Source organism: Equus caballus, chromosome 17 (genome assembly GCF_041296265.1).
Source record: "Equus caballus isolate H_3958 breed thoroughbred chromosome 17, TB-T2T, whole genome shotgun sequence".
NCBI lineage: Eukaryota > Metazoa > Chordata > Mammalia > Perissodactyla > Equidae > Equus > Equus caballus.
The window spans coordinates 17,565,210-17,592,777 of NC_091700.1; the positions used below are offsets into that span (position 1 = coordinate 17,565,210).

Genomic DNA, 27,568 nt, shown 5'->3' on the forward strand with positions numbered 1-27,568 from the left:
TCCGGCGCGGCCGGCTGGGCGCAGGCACGTGGGCGGCGGCGGCATTTAAGGCCGGGCTGCGGCCCGGGGGCAGCGGCTGCGCTCGGCCGCGGGAGGCGCGCAGGGACCGCTCCGCAGGCGGCGGCGCCCGTCGCGTCATGGCCCAGGTGCGTGCAGCCCCGCGCCCCGGCCGGCGCGAGGGACGGGAGGGCCGCCGAGCCGCGCCGGCAGCGAGGGGCTGGCTGGACGGAGGGCCGAGTCCCTGCGCGCGGGGCAGCGGCCCCGGGGTCCTGGCGGCTCCGGTGCGGAGCGCGGAGCGCGGCGGCGGGCTGGGGCTGGCGCGGACGCGTGGTGGTCTGGAAAGCCTCCTGCCCGGTGCTGGGTGCACGAGTTGAGTGGGCATCCCCCACCCAAGAAACGGGACGCAGGCCAGAGTGTCCTGCGGGAACGAGGTGCTAGGGAGGCTCTTCGGCCCCTGGGAGGGATCTTGTCTCGAGTTGGGGGAAACCACTTCCCTACCTCCAGGGAGGGGTCCACCTAGGGAGATGCCACAGGCCTGTCCCCACCCAGCCTTTCCTTGAGCCAGGAGGAGAGGACAGGAGAGAAAAGTGAAGGTGGGGAGAGCCCATCCCGCAACGCTGCGCCTTCCTCCCTCCCCAGGAGGGTGAAAGGAGGGCCGGGCTCCATTGCCTGAGCTCCTGACCCGCCAGGAGACATGCTCTGCACCGCTTCGGAAAACCTGCCTTGGGCCAATATTGCACGTCTGCTTCTCTTTCAGAAAACGCCGGAAATTTACTCTGTGGAGCTCAGTGGAACTGAAGACGTGGGGAAAACGGACACGGGGGATGGCAAGGAGAAGTACAGGGGTCTGAAGGACAAGCGCTTGGAACTCAAAAAGAATCACCAGAAAGAGGAGCTTAAGAAAGAAGTTGATCTGGTCAGTTGAGTTGGTCCTTTAGCCAAATGGGTCCCACTGAGGACTGCCCCTCCCCCTGAGAGCTTGCCCCTGTAACCTACCTCTTACTAAAGAAAGATCAATCCCAAAGACTTGAAAATCTCAGATTTGTTTCCTTGTTTAAGATTTTAAAAAACGGTGTGATAGTATCTGCCCAGGGGCCAGGCCTCCGCGGGATTCCTGCATTCTGGTGCAGGCACTCCCAAGTGGAACTCGGGCAAGAGACTCACCCAGGCCCCACAGGCATGGCCGCCGCTCCCCTTCCTGGCTGCTTCATTGACAAAGAAGTAACCATGCGCTCAGTTTTTTGCTGATAAGGTAAAACTATTTGAGCTGGAACCGCCCAGGAGGAAACCAAAACCACTCAACCTTGCTAGATTTCTGGTATAGAGGCCGGCTGAGAAAGAATAGTTCCAGGGGTAAGAACGTTGGGCTTGGATTCAGACGACCTCAGGTTCAGCCGAGGTTCGGCTTCTCTGCTGATTGACCTGTAACTGGGAGCAAGCTATCTAGCATCACTGAAGCTCCTTTTCCTTTATGTAAATTGGAAATAATTTGCGTGGGTCTGTCAGGGGGAAAGTAGGATAACAGGCAGAGTATTTTGTGAGTAAAGTGCTTAATGGAAGCCCGATGTTATTACCATTGAAGAAGCACTTTGGTGTTATTAAACCTGGCCACATGGAGAACAGCACTGCCGCCCTGAGCAGTGCTGGTAGTCGCAGGAGTGCCGGAGGGGAGACCCACAGCCAGCTGAGCTGGTGCTCCATTGTCCCTGCTGGTCCCTGCAGGCTTTAGAGCTCCATGGCTGCTTGAGGTTTGTATGCCGATGCTGGCACTGGCACAAGCTCCCGTGGGCTCGAGAAGCAGTTGTCAGATACGTGGGAATTTGGCAAGCTGACTGACGTGTAGTAGCTCGAAATTTGGCTTTTCATTTATTTTTCCTGGAGAGCTCATTAAGCATTCTTGGCGTGCCACTAGGCATTTGTTCGTATGTGTTCTGAGAGACGTTTAAGAACGCGGCCCTGAAATTGGACTGACCTGTGTTCAAATCTCAGTTCGACTGAAGTTTAGTTTCCTAGTTTGAAAAACAGGAATTAAAAGCGGTGCTTACCCCTTAGAGTTGTTGAGAGCATCAAGTGAGAGAATGCAGGCAAGACTTGGCATAGCGTCAGACAGTAGCTCCTCGTTCTTATTTCCTGTGCATCTCTGGCGTTTAGGATTGACGACATATCTAGTCTTCCTTGAAATTGCTACTTGTAACATGAACATGTATCCATTCTGTTATATGCCTGTTTATTATAGTGAGATCTCCCTTCTTTGAGCATTTTGTCAAGATGTGTAATACAGAAGAATAATTTCCGTAGTATTAGCCAAAGTGTTCCCCCGCTTCCGGGCTGAGAGGAGCATCTTTCTTCCCTGCTTCATGCCCAGCCTTCTCACGAGAATCCTCTAATTTGTGACAGCATACTGGGATGCTCTTGCATCTGGACCTCTCCAGCAAATTAGAACCTGATAAGGAAGCAAGTCTCTCTGGCTTCTGAATAAACAATAGGTTGCTAATGACCCTAGCCTGAGCTGCTGGATGCTGTCCTGTGCTACTCCAGGGCTGGCCAGCAAAGTGTACCCCAGACATCCCCCACCTCCTTCCTCTTCTCCATACTCTCATCCCTGAAGCCAGGGCTAAAGGGGGGAGGAAAGATTTTCTGCCTCACAGTACAAGCCGCTTAAAGTCTGAGGCGTCCATGCAAACAATGGCTCTAGTCATCCATTATTGTATCTGCCCAGAACTGAGCATAGTGTGCCCAGAACTGTGTCTTAATCTGTTGAATCCATATCCAGTTGGTAATCGGTATAATGAATGAAGGGGTAAAGCAGAAGCTGGCTGAGGAGAGGGCAAAAAATTTTTTATTGGTAAGTCTAATCTCTTAATGCAACATGAAACTTTGTTTGCATAAACTTAAGAAAAGAGGTGGTCTGGTACCAATCAGCATAAGTCTTTGTTTCGGACAGTCAGAGTTTACAGAATGCTGAGTGTGGGGTTTTCTGCTACACGAAGAGGCTTCTAGCCCTTGAGTGCAGTAGTTCTCAAAGGGAGAGGAGAGGAGGATTTATCCCCCAGGGGACACTTAGCAATGTCCGGAGACATTTTTGGTTATCACTTCTCGAGAGAGGAAGCAAGTAGGTGGCATCTAGTGGGTGGAAGCCCCCACAATGGAGAGTTATTGACCCAAAATGTCAGTAATGCCAAGGTTGAGAAACTGCTTTAGTCTAATGAATCTGTGGCAAATTAGCAAGTATGGGTCATACTGGTATTTATTTGGCAGGTTTTAAATCTGCAGGTCTTCTCTAACCGGTGAACTGAGTCTCAAGTCCTTGAATAAGGAAAGGCGTGCTTCTCTCTGCCAGAGACTACCTACCAGGGAGGGCTGCACGGGGAGGAGTTGTCAGAACAGATGATGTGCTTTGGTTTTGCTCATCACCCTCAACTAATCCCAGAATTCAGGTCTGAGTTAAGGATCCCAACAGCCAGTGTCTGGACAACAGGTGTGCCAGGACTCGAATGTGTTGGAGATCAGATTGAGGTGAAATGCACTGCTTTGTTCATAAAAACTAAAGACAGCTACTATGTGGTAACTGAGAAATTACGCCTGAACTCTTCGGGGCTGGCCAGAAAGTGCCCTGGCCGGTGTGTCAGAAGGACCAGTCTCTCCTGCAGCTCGCCTCTCCCGTCCCTGCAGCAACCACCTGGCACAAGGCTTCTTTGTTTTTCTCCCACACTTCCTGACCCCCTCCCATCCTCCAGTGCTGCTCCCAGCATTCATGGGCTAGTCAAAGCTTAGGGTTTGAGTCTTTCGGAATTATCTAATTCACTCTCTTGTTCCTTTCATGGACTTCAGGAGGACCACAAACTCAGCATTAAGGAATTGGAAAGGAAATATGGTACCAACATCGTCACGGTGAGTCATCAGGGAACTGGTGACAGGGAAGAGAAGCCCAGTGAGTGTACAAAGGAGAAGGCTGTGTGCTGAGGGTGTGTGGAAAAGAGCACGGCACCTTTAGGATGAGTGACTTTGAGGACGCCAGTGACCCACGCGCCTGGCATGAGAGAGGGCTGGTTAACCTCAGGAGCTGGTGTTTCTCAACCACGGTCCTGGTCAAGCCTTCCGCTGAGCTGTATGGTTGGTCATAATTCTCTTGACTGTGTGGAGGAAAGCTGTGGTGTCCCCAGAACGGTTCAGATGCTTCCTCATTGTCTTGGTCAGAAGTTGCTTTTACTCCCTGCAACCAGGAAGCACAATCTTCTTATTGAAGAATGGGGAAAACCGGTGTTAAAAAGCAAGGATCCAGAGTAAGTCTCAGAACCTGGCTTGTCCACCTCCTCTAGGAAGGGACAACACCTCCAGGGCACACTAGTGTGCTCCTGAGCTCTCACAAATTCTCCTGCTACAGAAGTACTGCTTCCTTCTATGCATTCAAACTCAAATTTCAAGAGTTTTGGTGTCTTGACATCAGGAGATTTGGTAACATCTGTTCAAGTCAACAAAAATGCCTACTATGTGCAACACGTTGGAGTAGCAGTAAGAGGGGCAAAGAGGAGCAGGTGATCCCTGGTCTTCAGGAGGAAGGCAGTGAGCAGGAGAGGCGGGCGTGGAGGAAAGGGTCAGCATTCACCCTCTTCTGCTTAGGTGGCAGATGAGAGGGTTACCATTTATATGCTGAGAGAATGATAAGTTCTGACCAGAGGAGGCTCCCCGGATGGGGCGGTGGTTGAATTGGGGCATAGGAGGATGATTCAGATTCAGTTGGCGGAGTACCCAGGGGGCCAGAAAGAACAGAGTGCATCTGGAGAGCCATCCAGGGTCCCGGGAGCCAGCGTGCATGGGAAGGGGAGAGTGAGGCAGAAAATGAGGCTGGCGCGAGGTGATGCGTGTAACTGTCAAGCGCTTTCGTATTAAACTCAGGGGTAAGGACTATGTTAGTTGTATAAGGGGTACAATTTCTAAACAGGAAAGTGGTTTTATTGATAGGATTAGTTTTCAAAAGGCAATTCAGGTAGAAGGTAGATATAGATATCTAGAAATATATCTATACATATGTATTTTTTAAGTGGGAGATGGAAGGGTCTAGAAGAATGGGACAATAGTCCAGGATTGTGAAATGAGCATCTGAGACAGGGCAGCAGCAGTAAGATGGGAAGGAAGGAGGCGGATTCAGGAGACGTTTCAGAGAAATAACTCATTGGACTTTGTGTTGCAGGGGTTTTGAATGAATCCCTAATCCCGTTTTCCAAGGTGGAGAACCAGGAGGAAGAGGAGGTTTGGTCCCGTGGTGGACGGGGCCATGGCGGGGCAGGGGGTGAGAGACTAGAGAAGGCAGTAAGGAGGAGAAGATAGGAATTTTATTTTGAATTATACTATTTGAAATGTCCTTGGAACCACATGGCGGAAATGTTCAATAGTCGTTGAGAAAGAGGAGCCTGGGGTTCTGGAAAAGGAATTGCAAATAGGGGGTGATGATATCAAGTTGGTGACTCAAAATCCAGTTATTCAACAAATATTTGAGCCTCTACTACAGAAAAAGCAGTAGACCTTGTAAAGGACACAAAAATGAACAAGGATAATGTCCTTACTTGTTAAGTTGTTTACTATATAATTAGAGAGAAAAGGTATGTCAAAAGACTTTCTCCATAAAAGACAGTTTGTGGGGAAAAATCCTTGTGAATGATAGTACAGGATTTCCAGGCAGGTGGAGGGGGCTCCATGCACATGGTAATACCTGCCTCCTTGGGCACGGTAGCAACGTGGAAGTGTGACTTCCAACCCCTGAGGGCGGAGAAATGTCTAATTCCTGTTTCTTTTTGCTTGGCTTTCTCAGGGTCTCTCCAGCACCCAAGCTGCTGAGCTCCTGGCTCGGAATGGGCCCAACGCCCTCACCCCTCCCAAGGAAACCCCGGAGATTGTCAAGTTCCTCAAGCAGATGGTGGGGGGGTTTTCCATCCTTCTGTGGATAGGAGCCATCCTGTGCTGGATCGCGTATGGGATTCAGTACTTCAACGATAAGTCCTCGTCCCTAGACAGCGTAAGGCACAGGGGATCTCCTTCCTGGTTTTGCTAAATTAGTAGCAGAGGATAACAGATCCATAAAGTAAGGTCTTTATGAGCGAAGCCCTGGGCTGGAATCAAGAGTCCATCACTGATCAATCACTGCAAGGGTTTAGGAAGATCAATTTTCCCAGCTGTAAAATAGAAATTATATCTGACTCTCTGATGTCTCAGAGACAGTATGAGCATGAATTTTAATAAAAGAGAGAGAAATACTGTAAGTTCTAAGTGGAAAAAAAAAAAAGGGTCTGTATCCATGTGGAGTATTTTTGGACTCTCTCCCTCTCACACGGAGAGCATCTGTGCCTGCTGAGAACTGAGAACCAAAACCACAGAGCTGAGTCAGCCGACGTGAGGCTAAAAGAAGCCAGATGCAGAGGGCCACACACTGTGTGATCCCATTGATAGGAAATGTCCAGAGTAGGCACATCCTGGAGACAGCTGATCAGTGGTCGCAGGGCTGGGGGCCAGAGCCGGAAATGACTGATGGTGGAGGGGGCGGCACAAAGGGTCTTGTTAGGATGATGGAAATGTTCTAAAACTGGATTGTGGTGACTGCTGCACCTTGTGTAAATTTATTGAAAATCATTTCATTATATACTTATAGTGGGTAAATTTTATGGCCTGTAAGTTACACCAGGACACAACTGCCCTCTCCCTCACCTTCCCATGGCAAGCTCTAGCTCCAGGAGCTGGCTCATTCCTGATGCTTGTTTTTCTGATTGATGTCTCTCCTCCTCACCCAGGTGTACTTGGGCTGTGTGCTTGCCCTGGTCGTTATTTTAACAGGGATCTTTGCTTACTACCAAGAGGCAAAAAGCACCAATATCATGGCCAGCTTCAGTAAGATGATCCCACAGGTGAGTGGCAGCCATCCCTCTCTGGGCTCTGCATGACTTCAAGTGAGGGAGCATCAAATGAGGAGGAGAGTGGGGCCTTAGGGACAGAGGGTTTGTGCTCAAGCCCTGGCCCCATTGTCTTACACAAGTGACCTGATCTCTGAACCCCTATTTCCTCAAGGGTTTTGAGATGGTCACTGAGGTAAGACACAGGAAAATGCTTAGTCAGGAATAAAGTAGGACAGAAGCAGTCATTGCGCCACATTTTCTGGTACTGTCCGTAAGCATTGGTGGACTGTTTGGACAAAAGTAATCCAAGTGCTTGTGAGAATAACTGCAGAAGTTCAGGAGTGTTCACTGGTCACCAGGGAGATCAGCCTGGGATTTTGTATCTGTGACCATTTTTGCTCCTGTTCCGGAGCCTCTGTGCGTGTTGCCCTGACATACTCAGCGTGGGAGGCCCACTGCTCCCCGCTTCCCTCAGGAACCTGTCAGGTGTCCTCTGGGAGACTGTGCACCAGTCAGCACAGCAGGAGAACCACGCTGTCCCTGGGCCGCAGAGCTGCCAGCCAGAGGGGATTCTGCATGGAGTCTTGTGCCAAGATCCACCTCCCACTCCATTCATTTTCCTGACCTGAGCAAGGTCATTAAACCCTTTGGCTCAACCTTCAGGACTCTTGCTAGGCATCCCAGCCAGGATCACTCGTCCTTCATTGGCTCCCTCTCTGCCAGGCCCAGGGCTGTTGCTTTGTTGGATGTGCCCACAGCAGATTTCCTGCTTCCAAGAATTTCTCTATGAGCTCCTCCTCAAGAAGAAATAGTTCTTACGGTCTTCAGGTCCCAAGTAAAAGTCTTTTGTTTCCTTTTTTGGTGTTCTGACAGCTGTGGCTTCCATTGCCTCCCATTCCTGAGGTTTGGTGAGGTGTAGATGGAGGAGAGTCTGCATTATTTCAGGATCTGAGGCACCTGTCATATTTTGCTTTTACAGCAAGCTCTTGTCATTCGAGATTCAGAGAAGAAGACGGTCCCTGCAGAGCAGCTGGTAGTGGGGGACATAGTGGAGATTAAAGGAGGAGACAAGATCCCTGCAGACATCAGGTTGCTGTCTACTCAGGGCTGTAAGGTAAGTGTCACGGGGCACCCCAAGGTTTATGCTCAGAACTAGCTGGCCTCCTCTTGTCTTTCCAGGTCTCAGTGTAACTAGGGCAGGGAACAAGATGCCTAATCTTGAACTTTTTTCAAAATTTCTTCTAGGTAGATAACTCATCTCTCACTGGGGAATCTGAACCCCAGTCCCGCTCTTGCGAGTTTACCCATGACAATCCCCTGGAGACAAAGAACATCGGCTTCTATTCCACAACCTGTCTGGAAGGTAGGTCGGGCTGGCTCTCAGGACCACATGTGCCACCCATATCACTTCTCCGTCCTCAGGCTTTATATTTTTATCTCTTTATCGTCTCTTGCTACAAAGCCTTTCCAAGAGAAAAGATGCAACTGAAGAGCCTAGAGAACTGATGTTTGGCCTTTGTAATGTCATGTGCTTTGTAATGCCCTTTGATTGTGTAGGCTACCAAAGAGAGGACCTGTAAGCAGGCTGTGGTCCTCTCCTAGCTGAGAACCCCTGGAATAAAATGTCTACTTCACCTGTAGGCACAGCAACTGGCATGGTCATCAACACGGGTGACCGCACCATCATTGGTCAGATCGCCTCACTGGCTTCCGGAGTCGGACACGAGAAGACACCCATTGCCATTGAGATCGAGCACTTTGTTCACATTGTGGCAGGAGTGGCCGTCTCCATTGGCATCCTTTTCTTCATCATCGCGGTGTCCATGAAGTATTATGTCCTGGACTCCATCATCTTCCTCATTGGCATCATTGTGGCCAATGTGCCTGAGGGTCTCCTGGCCACTGTCACTGTGAGTCCATCCTAGGTGGCCTGTCCCCTGAGCCTGTTAAGACATGCCATTCTCCTGTGTAAACTGCAAGTCTCCTTCATCTTCAGAGCAACACTCCCTCCCTGTCGGGGACAACCATGGGACATTCTAAATAGACTGTTTCTTAGAGGGATAAACGGAATTATGATATTGTTAATATTTGAATGCACTGTCCTTGAAAACTTCATGTTTTCATTTTCAGGAGATGTGTCTGCAAATCGCTTATATTACTGTGCCCCTTAAGATCTAGATAAAACAGATTTGAACCACTACTTACAGATTTTCTGGAAGTCTGCTGCCTTCCTCACATTTCCTGAAAAAAAAACTTCCTTGACTGTTTCTACAACTGAGGAACTTAGGCACATTGTTTACCTTACTTTTCTTCCTGCTATCAGGCACACACAAATTCCTCCCATTTTTTTCTGCAAAGCAATTCAGCCTTTTCCTGCCACTGACCCTAAATTCAGCTTTGGGTCTCCCTTTGTAAGGGCTCATTTAATTCATCCTTAAATAACCCCTGCTTCACTCCCCCAGCTCTGCCGTGGAGGCCCCATGAGGTGGGGAGAAGGGCATTCACATTTCCAGTTATGTGTTGCTGTGGCCTGCGTGATCACTGGCCTGGTGTTGTCCTGAGCAAAGCTGGAGAGAAGGAGTTTTTGAGCTTCAGGTCTCTTCTGACCCTAGCAGATAATAAGTTGAAGAAATCAGAGCCGAAGAACCCTGTGAGATCTGAGGGTTTAAAAGAGAGAGCTAAGAATCTTTAAAATGATACACAAGTGCTTCTTGATTTCCCAAAGCAACGAGTGAGCACTTTGGGACAAGCTCTGGCACATACCTGTCAACATCCTTCTGACACGTTCGTGCCTGGGAATGGCAGGAGCTGCACAGCCAAAGCTCCCTTTATCGTTACACATGAGTGTCAGCCGTAGCACCCTTGCCCGCCTTTGCCACCTGTGGGTCCTTCAGGATCATTTTCTTCAAGGGGAGAAGGGACAAAAGTGTCCCATATTTAATGAGAGGATTGTGGCATATAGGGCTTTATAGTGGCTTATTAGCTGCTGAATCAGCTGTGCTGCGTCTGTCACTATGCCTGTCCTGAAACTAGTCCAGCTCCAGCTGTTTCTGTTATTGAACCTCAGTTCACAGTGATGATTTTTCTCAAAGCGTCTGTCTTTCTCTCCTGTCTAGGTGACACTCTCGCTGACAGCAAAACGGATGGCCAAGAAGAACTGCCTGGTGAAGAACCTGGAGGCCGTGGAGACCCTTGGCTCCACCTCCATCATTTGCTCGGACAAGACGGGGACTCTGACCCAGAACAGGATGACCGTGGCCCATCTCTGGTTCGATAATCAGATATTCGTGGCTGACACTAGTGAAGACCATTCAAGTGAGTCTTCTGGAGCCTTCAGTCTGGCCCAAAGCCGTGGACTCGAGCAGAGGACTGAGCTGCACGTGCCCCGGTGGTCTGCAGGCCCAGAGAGTTGTTTGTATGGCATGGTTCATGGATAGCAGGCCCAGCCCCTACAACTCTCCCTGTTCTTTCTGTTTTCCAGACCAAGTCTTTGATCAAAGCTCTGGGACCTGGGCCTCCCTATCAAAGATAATAACGTTGTGTAACCGAGCTGAGTTCAGACCTGGACAGGAGAGTGTCCCCATCATGAAGGTAACACTGCATCACAGCTGCTGTGATGTTACTTTCTCTCTTCTGATTCAGTGCTTGATCTGATCTCTCACCTGAGTGCAGTCTGCACTAGTAAGAGCAGGTCTGACTCACAAGACCTGCGAGAAATTTTGTTTGCTCTAACTAGCTCTGAGACGTCACAGAGATGTCTGAAAGTTCTCAGAATGTTGATTTAGGTCTTCTGAAGATTCTGTCTCATTCCAGAAAATGGATGTGCCTTCAAGTTACTTTCCTAACTTCCTTACTAGCTGAGTAGATATAGCCTAAGTTTCTTTATTACATCAATGCTGTTCACCAAAGTTAAAAATATAATTGGATGGAAATAGACGGACTGGTCTTAGAACATAGCCTTCTTGACAGTAGATGGAGCTCTAAGGGCTCTACACCCCTCCCCCTCCCCTCTTCCCCCCCTTCCCCTCCCCTCCCCCTCCCCTGCTCCCCTCATCTTTTTTCACTCAGCAAGTCACTGAATCTATGTTCTCCTGACTTTTCTATTTGCCATCTGTTTCCTTCATTGACTCTTTGTCTTTCTTGTGTGTTTGCATTTCTTTCTCATCAAACAGCTCATCAGATTCTCAGATAGCTCATCAGATTCTCTTTTTGGCCAATCACTTCTCTGTTGCTATCTTTCAAATCCTTATTTCCAGTTCTAATTTCTCACCCAAACTCCATGCATCTCCAGCAAGCTGTGTGTTCCCATTTCGAAGTTTTCCCATGTTAGACTCTCAACAAATTATACTTGTCACCTTCCACCTGTACCCAGCCGGGCTCCAAATCAACATTTTGTCCCGTGTTTTCTATTTTTCTATGACATAACCACGTTAGTTGTTGTCTAGGCCAAAACTTTTGGAAGTCATCTTAAATTTTCCTGATTCCTAATATCTAGTGAATCATCAAGTCATATCATTTTCTTTGAAATGTCTATGAGTTTACATTTGTATTATCACTAATACCTTCCATCTAAATAATTGACCAACCTGTTATTTGGCCTCCGTGATTCCAGCTGGCCCCTCCCCTCGTCTCGCTCGCACGCCACTGGTTTTCCTTAATGCTTCATTAGATGAACTACTTCACCTAACTTTGCACAAAAGCTTTCTGTGCTTCTCGAGGCTCAGCCTGCCTTTCTGGGCCCTCCGTACCTCACCGTCTCTCCACATCCACCTGCACTTCTGGCACCTACTTCATGCCTTCATTCCTGGCATTCTGGTTTCTGCTCCTCTATCTGAGGGTAACCCACCCATCTTTTGGGATCTAGTTCGTGGCTTCTTTTCCCAGGAAACCACCCCGCTCTCACAGAGCCCTCCCATTTCCCAGCTTCCCTCATGCCAGTAGGTGGCACCATTCAGTTTAACACTTTTGCCATGGTCTTGAGTCATCACTAATTGTGGTGTAATTGTTTCATTTCCCTAATTATGTGGTAAGCTTAGTCAGGTTCCGTGCTGGTTCATTGAAAATAATCACAAAAGGACCAGATTACGTGCTGCAAATATTTGTTTCTCTCTTTTGATTCTCAGAAAGTTGTGGTTGGAGATGCCTCAGAAACTGCTCTTTTGAAATTCTCAGAGGTCATTTTGGGTGATGTGATGGAAATTAGGAAAAGAAACCGCAAAGTAGCTGAAATCCCTTTTAACTCGACCAACAAATTTCAGGTGAGTCTTTCCTCACACCCGAATCTTTGTTACCACTAGGATGGTGTTTCTGCCTGTAAGTATCCTTTGGTTAGTACATCTTTGGAACGACACTTGACTTCAGAAATAGTCCTCAGGGATGCAAGGCCTGGGCCTCTGGTAAACCCAGAGCAGGTCTCCCTTGCTGGCCGCCTTCGTTTGTCTGAAGTAGGTAGAGAAAAAAAGCTGATGATCTTGTCAGGGCCTGGCTGCTCCTATGAATGACCTGTCTATCCTACATCCAAACACACATCCACACACACATCCCACTCCCACCCCCACTGGGTAACTTTTACACAACTGAGGGGGGACAGCCAGATCCCAAAGGAGAGGTGAAAGGTGGAGAGAGTTAGCTTACCACACCATTAGTCTGCGTCAGGCACTTTACATACGTTATCTCGTTTAATCCTTATAATAAACCTGTGACTAATTAATCCAGTTTACAGGTGAGGAGACAGGCTCTGAGAAGTGTTATCTTGACTAGAGTCACACAGGCATCTAAGTGGCACCTGCCTGTCAACATCCTTCCGACAGGTTCATGCCTGTGAATGGCAGGAGCTGTGCGGCCAAAGCTCCCTTGATCGTTACACATGAGTGTCGGCCGTAGCACCCTTGCCTGGCTTTGCCACCTGTGGGTCCTTTGACTCCTGAGTCTCTGCTTTTTCTACCACAACACAGGCAGAACAGTTGAGTTCAGGCCATGTGAGTAAGTCTTGCCCTTTGTGAGGACCAGCACACAGCCTCTCAGATGATCAGCCACGCTGTTTCCAGCTCTGCCCACATGCGGTCGATAGGGATCTCCTTTCACCCATTGCTCAGGAGGAGGACGGCCGTCCTTGCCTCGTTGTCTCCCCTCATTCCAGGGGTGGCCAGCAATCAACTGTCTCCATTGTCCTCATGTTAGGACAAGTGACAGTTTATTGCCCAAGGTACTGCTGCCGGTGGGATTTCCCACAGACTCCAGAGCTCACAGGGGACATTGTGACCTGAAGTTTGCATAACAGTGAAGTCTATAAATAGGTTAACCATGTTTGTGTAGAAGTTTCTGGGGATTACTCACACATTTTGTTTGGATGGAATTTAGGATTAGAAAAGAACTGTTTGTGTTGCAAACATCTTTGTGAATAATGAGCCCATAAAGAATCAAAGTTAGCCAAATAGGCAGCTAACAAAAATGTGTGATATAAAATATGAAAGCCAGGAAATCAGATCTCTTGTTAAAAATATAAGTGAAAAATAGAATGAGTAATAATCCTAAAATAACAATAGTAATAATAGCTATTATGTAGTTATTTCCACATGTATTGAATTACTCAATTCCCCCAACGTGTGTGCTCTTAAGGACTAGGTTGATGATCTTTCCAATCAGCAGCAGGACTCAGAATCCTCCTGGGGCTCCATCGACTCCAGTAAAGACTTTCCGCGTCGTGCGAGAAATGAGAAAAAGCAGGTTCTGTGAGGCCTCACGTACAAAACGTTGGCGGAGAAAGTGGACTGTCCCGAGCTGGGGCTAGAAAGGAGAGAGGGTCCTGTCTGGGTTCCTGCAGAAGGGCTCACAGGGCCCCTTTGGCCACTGTTAGCGCCATTTTATGTCAACACATGAGCAACACTCAGTCCTCAAAAAGGAGCTCTAGACAGCAGGACCTTGGAAGGTCTTGGATATCAGTCAACCAAAGGAAACAAAATGGAAAGTCTATGTCTTATTGATCTTAGAATAGCAATTCCCCAAACTGAGACTGGTCCATGAAAATATTTTCACTAGTTTATGGCAAATTGGAAAATTAGGACAATATTTTATAAAGTTTTCTATAAAGATGAGTGTGTTTAATTTAAAAGATTATCCTTTATATCCTGTATGATTAAGGCAGAGACTCTGGAGGCTGCTGGCCTGAATTTAAATCCCATCTCAGCCACCTGTTAGTGTGTGACCTTGCACACAAGTAGTTTACCCTTTCTGCACCTTGGAGTCCTCTTTTGTAAAAGGCCATAGTTATAGTACCCATAGCCTGAGGGTAGTTTTGAGAATTAAATGAGTCAATATGTGAAGCACTTAGAACAGTACACACTATAGAAGTGTTTATTATTTCTACTTTTTAAATGTTAAAATGCCCTATCTTTGAGAAAATGGTAGTGATAATAGATGGGAGGTTTTCCATTTGGTTTGGTTTGTTAGTTGAGGATTTTTTTTTTGGTTTTGGGTCTTTTTTTTTTTTTTTTTTTTTTGGTGAGGAAGAGTGGCCCTGAGGCAACGTCTGTTGCCAATCTTCCTCTTTTTGCTTGAGGAAGATCGGCCCTGAGCTGACACCTGCATCAGTCCTCCTCTATTTTGTATGTGGGATGGCGCCATAGTGTGGCTTGATGAGTGGTGTGTAGGTCCACACCCACAAACACTGGGCCACCAAAGTGGAGCATGTGAACTTAACCACTATGCCACCAGACTGGCCCCATGTTGGTTGTTTTTTTAATGTATTTTCTTGGCCATAAAAAAAAAAAAAAGAACTGAGGGCCAGCCCCATGGCCTAGCAGTTACGTTTGGCATGCTCAGCTTTGGCAGCCCGGGTTCGTGGATTCTGATCATGGGTGTGGACCTACACCACTCATTGGCCATGCTGTGGCAGCATCCTGCATGTAAAATAGAGGAAGACTGGCACATGTGTTAGCCAGTCTTCCTCAGCAAAAAACAAACAAACAAACCTGGCAGCCCTATGTCTGCCTTCTCCTTTTTTTTTTTTTGTACTCATTTCTGATAACCAAAAGTCTAAGAACTACTGATTTACAATCAACTGATAGACCCAAAATGGTAGAATTTTTCTTTGTCACATACTCATTCTCTCCCAAACACTCTGCTTCCTGAAATCCCTTTCATGGACTTAGAAGAGTACCTGGTATATAATAAGGGCTACATAAGACTTAGCCATTGTCTAAATCATTTCATTTTTTTCTCGATTATCTTATTAGGATGAATCTCGAAGTAGAATTACTAGGTCAAAGGGTATCGATGTTAAAATTGTGATACCTGTCCATGAGCATGCCCATGTCCTCACACTCTGCCATTTTCGTTCACTTCCAGACAGTCAAACTGAATCAATATGTACATGAAGTGGCACAGGAACTCCTGCTGCCCTCGTGCCTGCCTGAGCTCAGAATAGCTTGGGTTTGAGAGGTTCCTGCTCACAGCAGGGAGTTTAGAGACGGGTGGCTCTCAGCCCTCCAAGCCCCGTGGCCGCCCCAGGAGGTCTTGTTCAAGGCAGAAGATCTCACGGGCTGACTGCCACATCTGGCCTCCCTGAAGCAGCCAGTTTCTCTGAAAGACGAGCTCTACTTAGTTTGGATTCAAACTCAGAGTGCCCCTCTGGGCTGGGACTGTCTAGGTCTCTGTGTGTTACTTGGCCACAAAATAAGAAAGATGGGACATGCCTGTAGAGAACACTGCTTTCCATTTCAAGGATGAGTAGCCCAATGGGAGAAAGGGATATTTTTAATCTTCTTGTCATATTGCTAATTGAAAGATCTGTATGGTTCAGGCCCTTAGGAGTAAAGACGGTTTCGTTATTCAATAGCATGAGGTGCTTAACGCACTCAATTCCTTTTCTCCAGCTCTCCATCCACGAGACAGATGACCCCAGTGACAAGCGCTTCCTCATGGTGATGAAAGGGGCCCCTGAGAGGGTCTTAGAGAAGTGCAGCACCATCATGGTCAATGGCCAAGAGCAGCCTCTGGACGACAGCACAGCTGAGGCCTTCCACACAGCGTACATGGAGCTGGGAGGCCTTGGGGAGCGCGTGCTGGGTGAGCGCTGGGTGGCAGAACCTTATTGGTCACCTGTTGGTGTGAGGCTCTCTGCCACGTCAGCACACAAGCTGGGACAGGCTGATGATCTATCAGAGTAGCTGTGGCATCCACATGAATCATAGAAAGAATATGGTTAACAGCGTGGTAGATAGCATCAACGGGGGTGGTTAGTTCCAGATAAGGAAGATCTGGGACAATTTTATGGAAGGAGTTACGTTTTCAGCTGGGCCTTGAATGGCAGTATTTGAAGGGAGGTGGGGGAAAACATTCACAGGAGAAGGAGGAACACAGGCAGAGCACAGAGGTGGAGGTGGATAGATTTGTGCACGCACTGTTGGAAGCCCAGTCTGTGTTGAGTGTTGCAGGGTGGACGAGATGATGTGGTCATGGGAAATGGGGCTGGGAAGAGAAATGGGGGACGGTGACATGGAGTGCCTTCTGTGGGTGAGTAGCTGGGGGTCCACTCTGCTGTCAGTGGAGAGTCACTGAAGGCTTTGCAGCGAGCGAAGTGGTCAGTTATGGTGTTTTTTAAAGGATCCTTCTTGGCAGCAGCAGGGAGAGGAGAAGGATGGGTCTCAGTAGCAGATGCTGCCCCACTAAGGTGAAAGGAGGCGGGAATTTGATCCAAGGGGATGGGAATGTGAGGAGGGGTCAGATAGGCAAGACTTCAAGGAGGCAGAATTGGCAAGACTTAGCAACTAATTAGAGGAGAAAAGTAAGTTTAAAAAATTTTTGAAGTTTCCCACTTAACGGTTAGGGAAAAAATACTGCCAGTAACAGAGACAGGGGCTGTTGGAGGTGAAAGGGACTACATAGGTCGAACCACTGTGGCAGGAGCTTAATTGTGGTGACTTCGGTGGCGTCTCAGGATGTGTTCTGTTGTGAGCATCATGGGTTGACAAAATGGCACCTCTGAACCACAGAATGATGAATTCAAGGTAGCAAGATGTTCATGGCTGATGATAAGGCTCATTAAACATCTTGAAAGTTCTTGCCAGGAGAGATGGAATCTGTGGAAAGTGTTTCTAAAGGATATTTAAGTTTGTAAAGCAAATAAAATATACAAAGGAGCTGATGATGCTTTACGCCTGCCTCAAAATGCCTGCAGCACCAGGCAATCTTTTCAGTGCAGGATTGCTGCCCATCTGACTAGAGTCGCTCTAGGAGCCTCATGTTTGACTCTCTAAGTCTGTGCTTTACTGAAACATGTAAAGCAGTGGGCCATGCTGAGAATCAGTTTGATGTAAAAGCTGACGGGAAAGTCACACGATCTGGGACGTCCCCCCAGGGGCAGGAATCCCGTCTACTTCAACCTGTGAGAGGCCGATGCCTGCTCAGTAACCAGTGGTTCTACTCTGTCCCTCCGTCTACTCCTCTCTCTCGCACTTATCTTGATGAGAGACTAAGCTTTCTACCATTCCCCTGACACCCCAGATTCTTGGCTCAGTTTGTGCTTTAGTGTGTGCTGTTTCCTCTGCCTAAAATGGCCTTTCCACCCTTAATCCTCCCTTCTTGCTCTGGAGAGTGTCTAACTCCTCTCAAGAGTCAGCTCCCGCGTGGCCTCTTCTGTGACTCTCTTGTGGTTCCCCAGGTGGCAGAAGCGTCACTCTGTACTGCAACACTCCCCGTGCTTCATCAGGCTCTCTCTCTTTGTCTCTGTCCCCACACGAAACTGGGACATCTTCAGAAGTCAAGGCTGCCCACTCTTGGTCTTTATATCCCTGGAGCGTAACAGAGAACCTAATTGGCACACAGTAAATTACTTTTGGATGAAATATGTCTTTCCTAATAATGAAATGCATTGTAGAGTTGGAAGAGACAATTGTGGTATACCCTGAAGTATTAGTAAAATCATGAAGGACCGAGGGTCTATGACAATGTTCCTCCTTTCCTTTTGTCATTTCATATCCTAGTTTCATTGACTCCCAAATTCATGCCCATTCCAGGTTTCTGTCATCTCTACCTGCCAGCAGACAAGTTTCCAGAAACGTATTCATTTGATGTAGACACCGTGAACTTTCCCACTTCCAACCTCTGTTTTGTGGGGCTCTTGTCCATGATCGACCCACCTCGGTCCACCGTGCCTGATGCGGTCACCAAGTGCCGCAGTGCAGGGATCAAGGTGGGGTCATTTTCCTGACTTAAGAAGTTCTCCATGTATGTTGTATCCCTTTCTGAGAACATTTATCATAGGAGTTAGTATTTAGGTCTCTCTAAGTGAATATCATAATTCCCTTTTCTTAAATCTCTACTTTTACTATACTAAGATTTCAGTACCTGTCCAATGAAAGCAAAATGACTTTGTCTATGTGGAATAAACCACAATGACAGCTGCAGTGAGAAGAAAGCTATCCCCTTGTGCCATGAAGTGTCTATGATAGACAAGAAAAGGTTTTGTTACTTAATCTTGAGGTCTAGCCTCCATAATCCATTTGCCTTCGTGATATTGAAACCAAAATAGTAATTCCATTACCATGTTAATATCAAGGCTGTTGAAGCACCATGAGGCTGTACCAAGTAGACATCTACTAGCCCTTTCACCAATAAAATAACATCAAAGAGAAAATTCCTCTAATGTCAGAGGAGGAAACGTAAGAAGCTTAGGAGCAAGAATAGAGCCAATGGGATCAGTGTGTCCTTCAAAGACAGTTGTGTCTTTGAAGTAAAGATTAAGAACTACCCATAAGGGCAAACCACAGTAGTCACTAGCCATGTTCTGCAGGTCATGGTGGAATGGGCAATACTGAACTGTGCCTTCTCCAGCCAGCTGAGTTCCTCGTTATCCACATATCTTTCTTGTTGTTTCTGTTCTAGGTTATTATGGTTACAGGCGATCATCCAATCACAGCCAAAGCTATTGCCAAGAGTGTAGGTATCATTTCAGCCAACAGTGAGACAGTGGAAGACATTGCAAAGCGCCTCAACATTCCTGTGGAGCAAGTGAGCAAACGGTGAGCCCAGAACTGGTGTAGCAGAGACTCAAGCTCTTCTCCACCGGGCCTTGTTGGCTCTAAAGAGCTGTACTGTTTGAAGTAAATCCCCTTTTTGCCTAACACTCTCTCAGGGTAATGGTAGGCTGGTTTCCTCTATAATTCAGATATCTGTTCATCCACTCAGAATTTTATCAAGCACCTAATATGGGCCAGGCATTGTATTGATACCACTGTATTGAAATTGGTATTGTATTCCTTGTATGAAATTGCAAAACCCAATGAGGTAGATCTGAAAACTTAAGTGCCCAATTTAGAGAGGAAAACTGAAATAAGGAGTTTATATGAAATTACTTGCCAGTGATCCAGTTGTATAATCAGGAATACTAAGAACCCTTTGGGTTCTGTGCTCTCCCCTAGTGCACATTTTAAGTATCTGCTCAGTTGCTTCATAATGTGTAGCTATGTAAATTTACGCTTCTTTTATTTTTTATTTGGTAGTAAATAGAATGGAAGCTTCCTAAGAAAAGACTTGGTTTTTCCTGTGTCTCTTAATTCTTTTAATTTTGTCCATTCTCTAATCCATTCATCTACCCATTCATTCATGTATTAATTTTTTCAACAATTAATTGCTGAGTGCCAACTACACACCAGGCACTGTGCTAGACACTGGAATCAGACAGATCTTCCTTGACTTACAATGCAATTACATCCTGATGACCCATAGTAAGTTGAAAATGTCATAAGTTGAGAATGCATTTAATACATCTCACCTACTAAACATCATCGCTTAGCCTCGTCTACCTAAACGTGCTCCCGACACTTCCGCTCGCCCACAGTTGGGCAAAATCATCTAACACAAAGCTTATTTTATCATAAATATAGAACATCTCATATCACTTATTGCATACTGTACAGAAAGTGAAAAACAGAATGGTTGTCTGGGTAGAAACAGGTGTAAGTGTATGGATTGTTTACCCTCGTGCTCACGTGCCTGACTGGGAACTGCATCTTGCTGCTGCTGCCCAGCATCACGAGAGAGGATCCTACTGCATAGCACTAGCCAGGAAAAGATCCAGATTCAAAATTCGAAGTACGTTTTCTACTGAATGCAGTTTGCTTTCATAGCATCGTAAAGTTGAGAAATCATTCAAACCATTTCTAGTAGCAAACAGACCATACAGTCTCCCCACCCTAGGGGAGCTTTCCATTTAGCCAGAGGGACAGAAAAATAAAAACGATTTGTGATAAGTACAATGAAGGAGACCCACAGGGGATGAAGGAGCTGGCAGCAGGAGGAGAGTTACCGGACTGTTGATAATTTAAATGATCAAAGACTGCAAAGCCTCAGTTTGAAAATAAATGTAATTGGCTTTATTACAAATGTGGAGAAAAAAGGGAACGACCAGTGAACCTCTTCTAGTTTACCTAGGTATTCATGCCTTTTAGGAGTCCAGAGCTGTCAGGTGCTAAGTTATTACCAGGGCAACAAATCACCGCTTAAGACAACAAAATAGAGTTACAGCCTCCGGGCACAACAACAATATCTGTAGTCTGAGAGTGTTCCAACACGTCTACATAATAGTAACATTCATCTACAAAAGCAGGTTTGGAGCTTTTATTAGTTTTGTTTTTAAAGATAATAGGATTCTACATTTTCATACCAGTCACCACACTGAGCAGGAGAGTGGGGTGGATCCTTTTGTGAATGTTTTCAGTTATCCATTTTATCAGCTCTAGCTTCATGACCATGTAATAACTGTATTTTTGCAGCTGTAGGGGGAAAGGAAACACCATTTCCTCCTTATCTTACTTTTATATTTTTTTTTTATCAGAACTTTGGAAAACCTGTAGTTTGAGCCAAGTGCTGGAATTCCAATATTGAGTACCAATAGGAAAAAACAGACCTGAAAAAGCTCAAAACTTAAAAAACGTATAGAAAAAGACATGCAGTGTTTTGTACTTAGAGTGTTTAAACTGAGATTTGAAGGCTGAAATGTGGAGTGTTAGCCAAGGGCAGGTGAGATGAAGGGTGCCCATTCTGGCAAAGGCAGCAGGACCCACACAGGCCTCAGGGCAGTGGGGGATAGAGGGCAGAGACCCGGGAGTCCAATGGGCAGGAGGGAAGAGCAAAGGAGAGGTGAGGCTCAGCGACACGGGCTGCACCGGCCTCCCAGACCAGGGAGGGACTCAAGGAGGGTCTGCCCTCAGATCTGGAAAGCCTTTGAAGAGTTTTAGCAGGGGACACCACCATCAGATCTGCATAATCAGTAGTTTCTAGAACCTTACTCTTATGGTCAGCAGACACTAGTTTTCCCCAAAGAAGACCTCAATAAATTTTTCTCCCTACATAGCTCATTGCATAGGAGACACCCTATACATCAGAAATAAACAACAAAGACCTGTTACCCATGTGTTTGGCATAAGCTAAATCCTAGGACCCAAAACATGTAAACAGGCAGGTTTTTTTTACCCTCCTTTTACTTGTTTAGTGAAACATTGCCCCAGGAAGTACCACTTCGCACCCATTCCTGTGAGGAAAAGGCTGCCTGGCTTATTCCTATTGTTGTTTGATACCAGGAAATGGCCTTATTTTTAGCCTCAGCTTACTGTCTTGAAATGGAGACCAAAGGGTCCCCAGTACCCATAACTCTGTCGTCCCACTAGAGTATTAAGTGTTGGAGACAGTGGGTTCCAGATAAAGCCAAAGAGGCTTCAGCCCACTTCCTGCCCAGAACAGTGTTTTAACCTAAGATCCAACCTTTGGCCTCACCCGGTTCCTTCTGGCCTTTCTTAGGGACGCTAAAGCCGCAGTGGTGACCGGCATGGAGCTGAAGGACATGAGCCCAGAACAGCTGGACGAGCTCTTAACTGACTACTCGGAGATTGTCTTTGCCCGGACGTCTCCCCAGCAGAAGCTGATCATTGTGGAGGGCTGTCAACGGCAGGTGGGTGGACAGCAGCACCCGGAGGAACTTCCCGGTCTGTCACCGTCCCATGGGGAAAAGCGGGGCTGAGATCTGGATCCAGATCAGGACTGTGGTGCCTTGTAAACCTCTCGAGGCAGTTCTTTGCCTGTCCTCATCACCCCACGTTTCTACCCTCTCGAGGGGCTGACCCTCTGCGCTCCTTTGAGACTTTCCCGCACGCAGCACCACCCTCCCCAGAAGGCTTTCTGACAGTATAAAAGATTTTAAAACGTAAGTGACAGAACAAAAAGTGTAAAGACATAAGATATAAAATAGCCACTTTCACCTCCCACGCACACTGGTTTAACTATTCGAACACATCTTGTTTGCAGCTCATGGTTCTTCTGGGATTTCTCATCTTTGTCTTTTGCCCAAAACCTAAAATCAACCCCTCATTTCAGCTGCAGTTGTCCTTGCAGGCTCAGGACGAGACGGGGCCTGTGTTGTTCTTGCCAACTTGGAACCTGCTCCCTCCCATTTCCTCACTGTGTCCCATAGGATGCAGTTGTTGCTGTGACAGGGGATGGAGTTAATGACTCTCCGGCTCTAAAGAAGGCGGACATTGGGATTGCCATGGGGATAGCAGGTTCTGATGCAGCCAAAAATGCAGCCGACATGGTCTTGCTGGATGATAACTTCGCATCCATAGTCACCGGGGTGGAAGAGGGTAAGTGAGATCTCAAGTAGTCTTACCAAGGGCTGGGGCCCCCGGGAGACCAAAAGCAAGTCTATAAGGAGAACCATCTTTGCCTAGGTCGCCTGATCTTTGACAACCTAAAGAAGACTATTGCTTACACCCTGACCAAGAATATTGCTGAACTGTGTCCCTTTCTGATCTACATCATTGCTGGGCTTCCCCTGCCCATTGGCACCATTACTATCTTGTTCATCGACTTGGGCACAGACATAGTAAGTAGCACGAAAGGGAACAGGATCTGTTAACCACCCCAGATGATGTGAACTTCAGAGTCCTCACCTTCTAGAGCAAGCAGATGGACTAAATCGTGGCTCCTCAGACTCGGATGGGAAGGAGCCTGAAGTCCTGCATTTCTAACAAGCTCTCAAGGGATGCTGATTCTGCTGGCCCACCGGCCACACTTCAAAGCAAATGACAGAGAGATCTGTCAAATGTTTGGAATTGAAAACCGCTTCACTCCATTTAAGAGCTTTTCAAAACATGAGTTCTTCACCCTCCAAAAAAAAATATGCCATTGGTCAGTTTCAGCTAACATCCTTCCTTTATTTTTGGAGGAAGATTAGCCCTGAGCTAACATCTGCCACCAATCATCCTCCCTTTTTTGGCTGAGGAAGACTGGCCCTGAGCTAACATCCGTGCCCATCTTCCTCTGCTTTATATGTGGGACGCCTACCCCAGCATGGCTTGACAAGCAAGTGCGTAGGTCTGCACCTAGGATCCAAACCGGCGAACCCCAGGCCGCCGAAGTGGACCATGCAAACCTAACTGCTGTGCTACCGGGCTGGCCACCTTCCCTTTTCTTTTGAGAAGATGGAGCTATCACCAAAATAGTCCCTCTGCTGTTGGGGGCCCAGTGACCAAAGTGATGGCCCACAGCTGCCCCTAGTTAAGTAAAAGCATCTGTGATCAGGAAGCCCCTTGCCTCCACACAGGAAGAAGTAGCAGTGATGAACACTTTACAAAGCTTCACAGTGACCTGCAATGGCATCACGTAAACCATTTAAGAAAGTTTCAGGACAGTTATTCATGTGGCTCTGGCTTACACAGCAAAGGGGAAAACAGCAACAGGGAGCAACCTGAGCTCACAGTGCCTGCCAATTGCCACCTTCCCTGCTCCTGTTTTCCACAGTACCCAGGCAACCTCCACATCCCAGGGGAGCCAGAGACATGTTGACCTTAGAGGGGAATGGAGATCCCCAGAGTTTACAGTCAGATCACTTTCCAGGCCCTTTTTTTTTTCTCTCTGCTTTTTCTCCCCAAATCCCCCCAGTACGTCGTTGCATATTTTAGTTGTGGGTCCTTCTAGTTGTGGCATCTGAGACGCCGCCTCATTGTGGCCTGATGAGCGGTGCCATGTCCGCACCCGGGATCCGAACCAGCGAAACCCTGGGCCGCCGAAGCGGAGCACACGAACTTAACCACTCGGCCACGGGGTCCAGGCCCTTTTTATGTGCTCTGTTTTCTCCGCTGCAGTGTTTCTTCCAGTGTGACCCAGGCATCACCTGGGAACTTGTTGGAAATGCAGTCTCTCTGGCCCAGCCCAGACCTTGTGAATCAGAAAGGTTGGAGGCGGCGCCCAGCGACCTGTGTTTTAACAGGCCCTGCAGGCGGGAGGACCTGTGAGGGAAGCACTGTGATCCAGTGGCATGCCCAAGCGGGAGCGGGTGGCAGGAGAAATCTGCCCCAGAGGAGAAAGGTGTTTTATCGCCAGCATTGGTTAAAACTGCCAGCACATCGAAAAGCAGACTGATTTTTAAAGCCAGCTGCTCTTAAGTTCTTTACAGAAAATGCACCCCATTGCCTGTACCCTGGATAGACAGTTCCATAACCCCACTAACCACCGCCCATGAGGCCCACCCCTGCTCCGTGGCCCTTGGCTGTGCATCCCCCTTGCTGTCCTCATTCTACGGAGAGTGTGGTGTCTTGGTGTGTGGCTTCACGGGCTCTCTCCCCTCTAGATCCCCTCCATTGCCTTGGCTTACGAGAAGGCTGAAAGTGACATTATGAATAGGAAGCCTCGCCACAAGAAGAAGGACAGACTGGTGAACGCGCCACTTGCCATATACTCTTATCTGCACATTGGTACGAGGAGGGTACTTCTTGCAAGTCACACAAGGGACCACCCAGACAGTTCACAGTCACAGTCAGAAACTGTTTTTCCTTGTGGGATGGGTTGGGATGGGAGGAGGAACCAGAGGAGAATGAGGACAGGGCGGTTCTGAAGTCATTTTAGCATCTCTCCTTTATCTCTCTTATTTTAGGCCTCATGCAAGCCCTGGGTGCTTTTGTTGTGTATTTCACCGTGTATGCACAGGAGGGCTTTAGACCCAGCGCTCTCATTAACCTCCGGGTGGAGTGGGAGAAGGACAGTGTGAATGACTTGGAAGACAGCTATGGACAAGAATGGGTAAGGGAGGGGCTCTGCCATCAGCATCCTCCTGGTCTCCCATTCTCCCCTCCTGTCCCTGCCTTGCCAAGACTGATTCAGAGCTCTCATTTCCCTGACAACCTTAATGCAGCAGAGAGGGTGAGAGTTTTCTCAGTTCATAGGGCCTGGGGGCCACTGGGTTACATTGGTTTGGCCTTTGGTGCGATTCAGCCTCATCCCTCACATTAGATGCCGGACCTCACTTCTATATGTTAGCTTTGCAGTTAGTATGAAAGAGTAACCAGTTCAGCAGTGCCCACAGTTGGGCCAGATCCATTAAGTCAGCATCTTTCCCTTCTCACCTGGTTAAAGAAAAAAAAGTTTCTTTCCAAACACAAGGAGGTGATCCTCTCTCAGTCTTGGTGAGGTAGGGGAAGAGAGTAAAGCTTTACAGAACTGCGTGGAAATCTCCCTGAAGTATAGTCTCACGGCCTCCTCTTTCTCTGCCCGTGGACAGACGCAGTACCAGAGGAAGTACCTAGAGTGGACAGGCTACACCGCTTTCTTCGTTGGCATCATGATCCAGCAAATAGCAGATCTGATCATCAGGAAAACCCGGAGGAATTCTATCTTCCAGCAGGGCCTCTTCAGGTACTGCCCACGTCCGACTGCAGGGTCCAATCCTGGGCCTTTGCTGCCGGGATGATGAGGGCTGTGCCTGTAACAGGTACGGCCCACGTCCGACTGCAGGGTCCAACCCCGGGCCTTTGCTGCCGGGATGATGAGGGCTGTGCCTGTAACACAGGGCATTGCCCCTGCTGGGCGTATGGTCCTGGGGCCGTGGGAGTTCAGAATCTGTTTGCTTTTATGTGTCTTGTAGAAATAAAGTCATCTGGGTGGGGATTGCCTCACAGATTATCATCGCATTAATCCTCTCCTATGGCCTTGGAAGTGTCTCAGCCCTGAATTTCACTATGCTCCGGTGAGTTCCACTTCAACAGTGGGGAGGAAGGAGCCAGCCCCATTTTGAGTTCTCAAAGCCTAAAGAAACATTAGGATTCCAGGGAGTTCTTTGCCCTAAGTCTTTCAAAAGCGGTAAAATGGAATCAGTTATATATTAATCAGAGGCTTTGACCTCTTCGTTTTCCCTGAAGAGCAAATGGGTTTTCCAAACCTCACCATCTCATCTCATCCAGCAGGTTCCTTCAAAGGCAGATGTTGCTTCCAGGCATCACAGTGCAGGTTAAATAAGCATCTTTCCAGTTTTATGTTGTATATGAGTATATGTTGCCATATACTCTCACCGGCACATTGGTATGAGGAGGGCATTTCTTGCAAGTCACATAAGGGACCACCCAGAGAATTCATTCCAGACCCAATATTTGTTGTTCTTTCCAGGAAGGCAGGGAAAATGAGCAAGGAGCCCTCTGCCTATTGGCAGGGGCGAGGCCTCTTATGCATTAGGACTCACTTTCCTCCTTTCTGCTTCCAGGCCTCAGTATTGGTTTGTGGCTGTGCCACACGCCATTCTGATTTGGGTGTATGATGAAGTGCGGAAACTTTTCATCAGACTCTACCCTGGAAGTAAGTAGTACTGCGGTTTCTGAGACTCTGTTTATCTACTTCAACAGACTCTCCATTTCTAATTTACTTTCTTCTACCTCTACAGGCTGGTGGGATAAGAACATGTATTATTAAGACGGCTTTACTTCCCAGGCCTCCCGGCTGCATGCTGGGGATGTCTTCATCTTCTGGCCAGTAGCTGGGAGATCGCTGCAGCAGAGATGTCATCAAAACGCGTATAAGAAAAGGCAGAGAGCTATCTGGAAGATGGTCACTGATGTTTTGTACTTTTAAAGCAGAGATTCAACTTTTCATCTCTATATCCATCTCCTTATTTAAAAATGTGTGAATTTCAAGGTCATGGTGTAGGGAAGAAGGACATGTTTATATGTATATAAAGCTCACTCACGTTAAATAGGTAATCCAGACGTCTGCTGGGGTCTCCCTCCTCCTTAAGCTCCAGACAGGACTGCTCAGACCTCCGTTTGACACCCTTTAAAAGTCCGATGACCTCCCTAAGATTTCTGTGAATTCCCAGAGAACGTGTATTTTCAGAGTCACCTTGCTCAAAAAAGGCTAATTCAGCTGAAGGTTTGCAAGAGATGGAAGTGATGCCAGGTTTACATCACAGCAACATGGACAGCCTCAGCTTTGACTATGAGACCTCCTTCTTAAAGATCTTCAGCCACCTGGCTGTGCACTCCCTCATCCCACCTCTCACCATCTCACCAGTCCTCCGTGCCCTCCCAACTCCCATCTTGACTCCTTGCTCCCTCCCGCGTTGCCCTCACCCCTACCACCAGATCCTCCAGAACTGAGCTCCGAGTCCATTTTGCACCTCCTAGCTCCAAATGCTCTCCTGACCCAAAGGGGTTTTCATTTGCCACGATTCAGCCTCAGTAGAGAACCTTTGTGGTTTCAAACAGTAATATTTGTTTCTTGTGAAACTGTTGCAAAGCACTCTGCAGTACTCATTTTATGTCAGTCATGTTTCATGCTGTGTCTTAGGTTTATTTATGTGTGACACATACCCTGTTGACAGCCCCTGAGAAGCCTCATTTTTAAGTAAAAGGTATTTTATAAAGCCA

The 27,568-nt window shown here is 47.5% G+C and overlaps 1 protein-coding gene across 1 annotated transcript; it reads left to right on the forward strand.

The window, feature by feature from the left end:
• Positions 1–27,568, forward strand: ATP12A (ATPase H+/K+ transporting non-gastric alpha2 subunit). The gene is made up of 23 exons (XM_014731937.3): positions 1–146; positions 758–916; positions 3,832–3,891; positions 5,810–6,013; positions 6,783–6,896; positions 7,864–7,998; positions 8,130–8,247; positions 8,526–8,794; positions 10,001–10,199; positions 10,366–10,475; positions 12,008–12,142; positions 15,758–15,950; positions 17,900–18,075; positions 18,768–18,904; positions 21,681–21,831; positions 22,351–22,519; positions 22,607–22,761; positions 24,508–24,631; positions 24,811–24,956; positions 25,435–25,568; positions 25,798–25,899; positions 26,410–26,501; positions 26,587–27,568. Exons 1-23 carry the CDS (start codon positions 138–140, stop codon positions 26,613–26,615), a joined length of 3,120 nt encoding a protein of 1,039 aa, XP_014587423.2. The 5' UTR covers positions 1–137; the 3' UTR covers positions 26,616–27,568.

What these genes read in the sequence shown, in the direction of transcription:
- ATP12A (XM_014731937.3), top strand. An exon ending in TGTCTACTCAGGGCTGTAAG is followed by an intron (nt 7,999 to 8,129) that starts GTAAGTGTCACG and finishes AATTTCTTCTAG; the next exon opens with GTAGATAACTCATCTCTCAC. An exon ending in AGAGTGTCCCCATCATGAAG is followed by an intron (nt 10,476 to 12,007) that starts GTAACACTGCAT and finishes TTTGATTCTCAG; the next exon opens with AAAGTTGTGGTTGGAGATGC.